The sequence below is a fragment of the Cannabis sativa genome, chromosome 4 (genome assembly GCF_029168945.1).
Source record: "Cannabis sativa cultivar Pink pepper isolate KNU-18-1 chromosome 4, ASM2916894v1, whole genome shotgun sequence".
In the NCBI taxonomy this organism is placed as follows: Eukaryota; Viridiplantae; Streptophyta; class Magnoliopsida; order Rosales; family Cannabaceae; genus Cannabis; species Cannabis sativa.
In genome coordinates, this window is record NC_083604.1 from 56,818,728 (window position 1) to 56,828,351 (window position 9,624).

The 9,624-nt window shown below is 32.6% G+C and overlaps 1 protein-coding gene across 1 annotated transcript; it reads right to left on the minus strand.

Annotated features, from left to right (window-relative positions):
* Positions 1–2,971: 2,971 nt before the first annotated feature.
* On the minus strand, positions 2,972–8,444 carry LOC115712628 (CBS domain-containing protein CBSCBSPB3). Its single transcript, XM_030640932.2, has 14 exons — positions 8,094–8,444; positions 7,842–8,010; positions 7,609–7,741; positions 6,467–6,637; positions 5,771–5,849; positions 5,538–5,651; positions 5,370–5,436; positions 5,143–5,248; positions 5,009–5,067; positions 4,207–4,313; positions 3,862–3,992; positions 3,632–3,714; positions 3,409–3,498; positions 2,972–3,173 (listed from the first exon to the last, which is right to left on the minus strand). The coding sequence occupies exons 1-14, from the start codon at positions 8,231–8,233 to the stop codon at positions 3,006–3,008; spliced, it is 1,617 nt and encodes a 538-aa protein (XP_030496792.2). The 5' UTR covers positions 8,234–8,444; the 3' UTR covers positions 2,972–3,005.
* Between the last annotated feature and the right edge of the window lie 1,180 nt (positions 8,445–9,624).

Here is a 9,624-nt window from a genome sequence, read left to right on the forward strand (position 1 = left end):
AATTTTTGATAATTAAAAATTCGACATATAAAACTTCTTTATATGAAAAGATAAGTAATATTAACTACGGGGTTCCCCTGTTTTCAAAATATTTACAAACTGGTTTAATAGTGCTTTTACAACATAAACTTTGCATTCCCAAAATACATTCAAAATAGAGCATCCTGTTTCACTGGGTCGTGCCATTGCGGCTGATATGTACATTGCTGCTACGACCTCGAACTCATGGCTGCTCAACATTTCCTTTCCTTTACCAGCACCATAAAGCACCCGTGAGTCACAGAGACTCAGCAAGAAAAGTAAATAAAACAATAACCAGTAATATTCAGCAATTCAATCTCTTATCAACGTGCTTACACATTTACTTAATATCATAAACACACAATCCTGGTACTTTATAAAGTACCCCTTTACCACTCGTTAACCACGAGCTCAATATGTCACTATCGTTTCCCGATGAAGCAAACGATAAGTAAGAAACCTATCCGCGATTTCAGGAGTAATTACTCGTAACTGTAATAATCGTTTCCAACCCTAGGTCATAACCGAGGCTCAACAAATATTTAATCAGAATCTTGATAATAATCAAAGTTATAACCATTCAACCGCTAACACTTAGCCACATATGGCACTTACCACTTTTCTTACCTTAATTTAGAACTCAAGAGTGCGGGCCGACCTGAGTGGAAAATAAGCTGGGCGATCCCGGTCCTATGTCACGACAATTGAGACTTAATAAATACCTTAATCTAGAATTTCAAAACAAAACCCTAATTCTTATCCAAACACAACCTAACTCCCAACAACTCCAAAAAATGTCAAACAACTCATAAGCAACCTAAAATAGGTACCACGCAACACCCCGAGCCAAAACAGAACCGGAAGAAAAACTCGGGAATTCCCCCTACTGGGCAACCAGTCGACTGGTTCTGGTACACCAGAACCAACCGGACGACCGGTTTTGGCAGACCATGAAGTTTGGGTTCTCTTCCCCAAATTCGAACCAAAACCAATCCATACCTGTCCAAACATTCCAGAACAGTATAATGCCACAAATTTAACTCATCTCAAGCATCAATTAATCACAATTCATCCAAATCATAACTTCACCAAGTTTGAACCAAAACTTGATTCTAAAACTCAATTGTTTATTTCAAACCAAACCAGCCACACAATACATCAATTAAAATCTAAATATTCCTAAATTAAACTTAAGAATAAGCTCAAGATCCAAGCTACCCCAACCAGCCATGAAACCCTAGAAGATTTAACTAAAACTCAACCTTAACTAAAGTAATTCAAAGGAAAACAAGCAAGATCATACCTTGATGCCTAAGCAACTTCTACCCCTTGCAAAAACAATCTGATTGCTGAGAATTAAGCAAAAGAAATCCCTTGGTTGAAGCTTCTTAGGGGTTCGGGTAGAAGGAAGAAGGTTGGAGGGGGATATGTGACTTAAGTGTTTTCATTTCTAACCTTAATTATAAAATATATATATATATAACCTTAATTAAATTTCAGCCACCAATCATAATAAAATAAAATAAACTAAAATAAGATAAAATAAAACACACACCACCCAAAAAGACCAAACTACCCCTTTTAAACCCTTACATAAAATAAACCCTAGGGACATTAATAATAACCAATAATAATCAACTTTTTTTTTTTTTGTATTTATTCTAAATCTTGTGTAATGGAACAAAATTGTAAATAGTAAACAAAATGTAGCACTCATTTTTTATGCTAAATTTAACACAAACTATCATTAAGCCAAATTTAACACAAGATAACATCATGCCAAATTTAAATAAATATATTTTAATTACAATTTTACCATTAATCATTAGCAACTAACTTTAGTACATATTTTTATGGCTAATTAAGATTTTTACCCCTTGAACTTTGATATGTACCAAATTATGTCCCTGAACTTTTAAGATCATTAAAAATGCTCTCTAAACTATTGAAATTGTTGGATTTAAAGATTTTTGTCTAATTTTAGTAAAAAAAAATCTAACATGGTTGAAAGTTCAGAAGGCATGATTTAGTATATGTCAAAGTTCGAGAAGTATAGTTTGGTTGAAATCAAAGTTTAGAGAACATAATTTAGTATATAAACAATCACTGGAATAGTAAAATTGAAATAAATTAAACAAAAATCTTTATATCTAACAATCTCAATAGTTCAAGAAGAATTTTTAACAACCAAAAAATGAACATGATTTAGTACATGTTAAATTTTAAGAGATAAAAATCCTAATTAGATTATTTTTAATTATAATATTATTTATTAATAATTTTTTAAACACTTAATTTGTAGATGATCATTATATTTTATTTGTTTAGAGCAATTTGTATCTTAAAATATTGCTGCGTATTGTAACACAATTGCAAATATTATGCTAAATATAGCATTTGTTTACTTTTTTAACCAAATTTAACACAATATTTACATCTTTATCTCATTTATTTCTCTTTAAATTTTTTCTTTTTTCCAAGTTAATTTGTGATCTAATTTCTTTCTGATTTTCAAATGGGAAAACCCCCCATCAGAAAGAATAAAATAATAATATAAAAAATGCGGTGCATACCATACATGAAGAGCAACACAAGCCAGACGAGCGTAAGAATGTATACGAGGAGAATCAAAACTATGCCCATCACCAGATTTACAACTCTTTCATTTCCTCCAAAACTTTAGTTGACACAAGAAATGACCCCACTTCACCCTTTTCACAATTTTTAAGCAAAAAATAATGGTATCAGTTCTTCCCCATCACTATCATCCTCACTCTTTTTGCACTTACCAGTACAGCATTTATCATATATTTATTACTACTGGCTCTAGTTGATGATTTGAACAGAATATATGGATATTATATCCCACAAGGCCCTCCCAACAATCTCTCTCAAGTTTTGTAGTTCTCTCTTCTCTGTAGAGATCACCCTTCTGATCCTACAACCTTCGTTTTCTTTCTTTTCCATAATCAAATTCTTCACAGCTAAGATCGCTTCAAGTAAACCAGCACCCCAATGCCGGTCAAGACAGCCACACCGGCAAAAATGCTTGCTTGAGAAGGCTTCCATCCACTTGTCTGTAAGGCCACTGTGCTCGATGGCTCAATTGTTTGCTGATTTGAATCAGAGAAGTCCAGATGTAATCTCAAGACCTGAGAAGGAAAAGAGATAAAAGCTAAAGTAAAATTGTAAAAATGACATGATCCATTCAAACAAAATTAAAATTTCAGAGTAATAAAAATTTTGGAAAAAATACTGTCACAATAACCAAGCAAAAAATCATCAAAACTATAAATTTCAGTGATACAGGTTAATAGAGAATAGAATTAAATGAGATCAGTAGATTCGATGAAATCAACTTCACATGGCATGCAATATAAATATCACCTTCAAACCTATCGATCGAGCATGGCTGACAGCACTAATAAGATCATTATCAGTTGCAAGTAAAACCTTATCACCTTCATCATCTTCATACTGGAAAATTTAAAAAAAATGTGTCAATTACCGAACAAATCACCATTAAGAGAGAGAGAGAGAGAGAGAGAGAGAGAGAGCGAGAGAAAGAGAGAGAGAGAGAGATTAAAAATAAAATGTAGCTGAAACTTACTAAAATCTGAGGCTGGTTAGAATCACTTCCAGCACCTATCCTTTGCATGACAGTAGATACCAACTCATCCAAGTTTTCAGTACCTGATGTAAAACAAGGATGAAGAACACAAAGTTACACTAGCGGAAAAAAAGAAGAAAAGACCAAATGATTGCATCAAATAGCAAACTAACGAAAGCAGATCCATCCTTTCCTCCCACCATAGACATCCAATTCTACAGGCAACTCACCACAATTCAGTCTGTGTACACGACCCTTGAAATCCTCAAATTTGAAAGCAAATGAATTTCCAAGACCAAGCGAAGGGTAGTTAGGCTTTCCTATCTCTGCCCCATCAAAGTTTGTGAATGCAGACATTTCACTACAAAAAGAATTGCAAAATAAATAACAATAATAATAAATAACAAGATTACAAAATTAACAAAGTGTACTCACATACCATATAATATATATATATATATAAGTTATTTATGCATATGCTTCTTTTTTACCTAACCGAACCCGAACAATTTTAGTGTACAAGCAAATTTAATAGTTGAGATGGAGTTTGTCATATATCTTAAATGGTCAACTACCTGTGGGTGTCACAATCATCAGGTGGCTCTAGAGCAAGAGCTGAATCCCAAAACTTCTGCATCATGGTGTTGGCCATATCATTAACTGTACCAGAGCTGCTCTCAACCTATGAACACAATAAATAGCTTCGTAAAACATTCTGTGTTCTAACGTCCTGAAATTTTTGACACTGAAAAAATGCCATGAAATTTGATTGTCAAAAGTGTCTTTTACGTAGTCAGCTGTTAGGCACCAAAAGCATCACAATTAGGCCTGCATGAAGCAGTAGACAAGAAAATGGTGCAGCATAGTGAAGAAATTTTTTAAAATCATACAGTAACAAGGTTTACTCCCTTTGACCACTTCCTAAAAACAGGGGGAAAAGCACATACTTGAAAACAAGCCTTGTACGGAAAATTCACTAGATGAAAATAAGTATACTTCTTTAAATCAATTCAAAATGGCAAAATAAGATAAGCACACACAAAAAAAATTCACTTCCCCCATCACAACTTTTGTCAAAGCATAGTCACAATTCATAAACGCTGGCTTGCAGTAAAATTGGAGATTACCTCAGAATTGGAAATTAAAAATGATTAACCAACAGTTAATTATACATTGATAAATCCACAATTAAAATTGTTGAGAGAACTGCGACAGGTACAATTCAAAAAAGGAAAAAAACGATAAACAGAAATGCATAAGTTAATCAAAGAACTGGATAGCTAGATCTCTATAGACAACAAAGAAATGTTTAAATGCTTCACTGTATACATAAACTACAAAATTAATAATTAAAAAAAAAAACAAAATCATTTTTACCATAGATATTGCTGCGTGAGTTATCTGCAACACATCCACACAAGCAGCAACATTCCCATCTGTAGAGCAGATATTATGAAATTAATCGTCCAAGTCAAAAGACAAGAGTCATGAATTGAGAAAGTGCCCCTCACCTTTTTCCAAAACCGGAAGATGAAGAAACTTCCCATCATGCATTATATGCAATGCATCAAGGATTGTCGTTTCCGTAGTGGCACATTCTGGGTTTGGTGTCATTACCTTGACAAATTAAGATGGCCATTAAAGGTGACAAATTATGGAATATTCAAAATAGAAATAAAAGTCAATTAAGTTGTAAAGAAAAGGACAAAACTGATTAAGAAAATGCTTAAAAGAAAACCTTTTCCACCAGAGTCAACTCAGGTGAGAGATTTTGCGCAACAACTCGCAGGAGTATATCTTTTGACCTACATTAGTTGCAAAATAACCGCAGACAAAAATTATAACATAATAAATGTAGATATTTCCATTTTAGAGGACAACTAACATACGTAAGAAAGAATCATACGTAAGTATTCCTTGAATCTTGTTTCCTGTTGCTATAATGACTGAATTGACCCGAAATTCCCGCATCTTTTTGGCTGCAACATAGACAGGATCTGATGGTGATACAATTGCAACCCTGAAACCACATGGAGCTACAAAATTTGGTAACGACAAACAAATTCTAGAAAAATTACAACTTAGTAAACAGCATTACTCAGCAGAGCTGCATTTTAGAAAATAAACTTTGTAACATACTTGGTATTTTCAGTAATGATAGATGACAAGGAAGGCTTGAACATTCGTTCCCTCAGAGTTTCTAGAAAAGCATATGGAGCTGCAATAAATTTGAGAAACAGAAGTCGAAAGTTAATCAGATTATGACAAGTATGTATCCCGAATAATAAGAGATCTACAAAATATTGCAATATGTGACAGTTAAGCACAGAGTAACTTTTACAGCATGTTTATAATTTCATTAGAGAACAGAAGTTTTATTTTTTCTATTACAAGTAATTCTGAGATCAAAACAATTTTGTGTATACATATATTTTTACCATATAGAAAGTGCTAATTAAAAGAGAAAGGACTCCTATCCAGTATTAAAACTTCAAAAACAGTATAATTTCGCCAGTACAACTTAATGCTAATTCTCTTCCCAACAATGACTTTCCAATGATGAAACCCTGGAGAAAACAGTATCTATAATGCATTAAATGTTTAGTAATTAACCAATCAAACTCACACATTAAATTGACCTAATCAGGTTAAAACTCCATAATGTCTGGATGGCGTGTTCAGAAAATAAAGAAAATGAGAGAAATGCAGTCAGCCAGTTTTCTGCAGTTTTCATGTAAATATCAGGGTTTAATCCTTTCCATGCAACAAAATGACAAAGGGCACATTTCTTTGCATCTCATGCCATTTATGACGATAAAATTGTATTCTACAAACCAGAAAAGTTGTTTCCCCACTGACGCTCAACCCCTTCAACTGCAGCAGCAATTGCACTTCCCTGCTCAGCTGCCTTCTCCATTCTTGATATGGCATCATAGAGGCATTTGGTTATATCCAACAAGGCAATAACCTCACCATTTTCTACGACAGGAAGATGTCTAAATTTACCTGTCAACAAGAAAAACTTCCATAAAAAAACAGATTAATAAAGAGCAGATCAATGTAGATAAAAATGGAATGATCGTATTAGAAAAACAAAATGTAGGATTTTCAGGACCTGATATCTCCCTAAAATTCACAATGCCCGCTCTTTCTAGGTCAGAATTTTTTTTTATCTCCAACCAGTCACAAGCCTCTAAGATCTATACACATCGCTAAATAAGAACTTGAGAATATTCAACTAAGACCCATAAGTCTCCCATCATTGTCTCCACTCACTTTCTCCTCACTTTACAATTTCTTACTTTAATTGCGACTTCATTTTCTATCTCAATTTTGCAGTGAACTTTATCCAATCCACTTCCTTTTTCTCCTTTTTCACTCACCTCCCTACTTCTGCGTTTTGAAAGATTCTCCAGCATTCTTTCCTATTATATATATATATAATAAAGTTTATGTATAAAAAAATTTAGGAAAGAGACAAATGTCAAAATCAGACCACCCCAAAAAATTATTAGGGACCTCACTTATGGCAGAGGAAACCCGTAGTCAAAAAACCTTAACGTATCCTTAAGGTATAAAATAAGTACATAGAACTTCTCATAAGCGAAACCCATAATCCAGTAAAACTTGTTACAAATACATCCCCTCACTAAGCTCACTTTATCATCTCATATTATTAAATATGTTACGAAATTCTAAAATTTTCTTTGTACGTTTTCTTTTAACCTTTTCGGAAACAAAAGCTACCTAACAGGTTTCTATTTTTCTTTAATATATATATAGCTAGCAAATGAATTAAAGAATTTACAAACAAAAAATATGGTTATCAAAGTTATACAAATCATTCCATCAAAATGTTAAGCATACAACTCACTCAAACAATTATATTCAATTACATGTAACTTACAAGCAACCAAGAAAATTACATATCAAACTGTAAAACTAATGAGAACACTGTAGCAGCTATGTAACGTTACCTTGGACCATCTTCTGAAGAGCTTCAATAGCTAATGAATCAGACGTAACAAAAATGGGATTCCGCGTCATGATCTTCGATACAATTGTCTGCTCCGGTCTTAAACCCTCCGCTATAACTCTAGTGGCAATGTCCTGCAATCAATATAATCAGTTCAGCTTACCAACTAACCGAAATATTTATATAGAAATTGAAAGAAAAGAAAAACAGAAAATGAATGCATTGCTTGCTCGCCTTGTCAGTAACAATTCCAGAGAGCAATGCATTGGCATCAGTTAAAAGAACAGCATCGACACGACGAGCCGCCATGCGCCGACAAGCATCCGATACTGTAACGCCTTCAGGAATTGTGAGGGCCTTTGATAACCTCAGCTTCTTTACGGTCCTCTCCCCACCCAAAGACCTTGAAAACTCCAAGCAAATTAGGAACATAAAAATCAGAATAATCGGAACACGAATAGCTTGGTCCCAAAAGTAAAGACTTACGAATGAGGAGGAGAGGAGGGTTTTGTGGCTGTGCCATTGACGGTGCTGCCGTTATCGGCCGGTGCCGATTTTTTTACGGGCGCCGAGGGACCTCGTTTGGCGGTGAGACTGTTCCTCTTCGGAAGCACCTGGCTGCTCATCTTTGATTAGGTTAGGAGTTGGCGATTTCTGGTCCGGTGGAATTCAAATATTTGAATCCCTGAAACTGAAACTGAAACTGAAAGAGGAGCCTAGGGTTTACGCCCAGGGCTCCTTTGCCACTTATCGCCCTTCTTTCTCCTGTGGTCTTTACACGACCACTTCTCATCACTATCCCAAAGGGCAATATTGGCCTTTCAACATTTCCCCATTGGGAAATTTTATTTACACCCCAAAAATTGTTAAGTACACCCCATTTTAATAATTTTTATTTTATATAAAATTTATATCTTTAATTATATTAAGTATTTTTAACTTTTTTCTTCCAATTTATATTCTTAAAAAATATACCTATCAAACAAAATTAAATTATATTTTAAAAATTATGACAAAAAAATTAAAATAAAAAATTATATGACATTTTCTTAGAAAAAAATAAAATAAATATATACATGAGTTAGAAAAAATTATAAAAATGAAATCAAAGTAAGTATTGAAATTAACATAAAATAATGTGAAGAAAAAATTTTAAAAATATATTAAGAGTAATTTTTAAAAATTATTCAAGTTTATATTTTTTTTAATAATGGGGTGTATTTATAATTTTGTGGGGTGCAAATATAACTCCCCATCCCCATTTTATTTTAAATGAAAAAATTATCACTTCAAAACAAAAAAAAAAAAAAAAAATAGTGTTCTCTAGAGGTTTTCATAAAATACTCCATTCATTCTAATCCGCAAAGTGCGGATATCTGCACTTGTGCAGATTGGATTAGATTAGAAAATTCAAAATTCCCAGATATTGATTAACTTGTGAAAGTAACCGATCTAATCCAATTCACGCATATTTATATATAAAAAAATTATATATACAATTAAAATTTTAATGTAAAGAAAATAGTTATTTAAAAGTCTAATACATATATAGTACAATTATATTTTAAAATTTAGTAAATTAAATGTATATTCTATTTTTATATATAATTTTTTTTTCTACCTACAATTTAAAATAAAATTAAATATTTTCTTATACATATATTTTCTTTCTTCCTTTAAATTTGTTATTTGTTATTTTAATTTATTGTTAGAGACATAAAATAATAATAATTTATTTTATTTTGTTGCTAGTTATGTGAAAAATATCTATATTTTTTTCATAAATAATAAATACTTTAATATTAGAAAGTAACCAATCCAAAGTAATTGATCCAATCCGCACTTTTGAATTTGAGCTACTGTGCGGATTGGATTGGATCCAAAATATGAAATCTGCACTTAGTGCGGATCGGATGCACTATGAATAAAATAGTACGGATCAGATTGGATGTACACCCCTAATGTTTTCCTCAATCACTTATTTTAACTTCTTAATCAACTTTCACACTCAAAAAAA

Coding starts and splice junctions, on each gene's coding strand:
- LOC115712628 (XM_030640932.2), bottom strand. CDS start 8,233: ATGAGCAGCCAGGTGCTTCCGAAGAGGAACAGTCTCACCGCCAAACGA. Junction 6,638..7,608: donor TCTTCAGAAGATGGTCCAAG/GTAACGTTACAT, acceptor TCTTGTTGACAG/GTAAATTTAGACATCTTCCT. Junction 3,715..3,861: donor TGTACACAGACTGAATTGTG/GTGAGTTGCCTG, acceptor GTTTTACATCAG/GTACTGAAAACTTGGATGAG.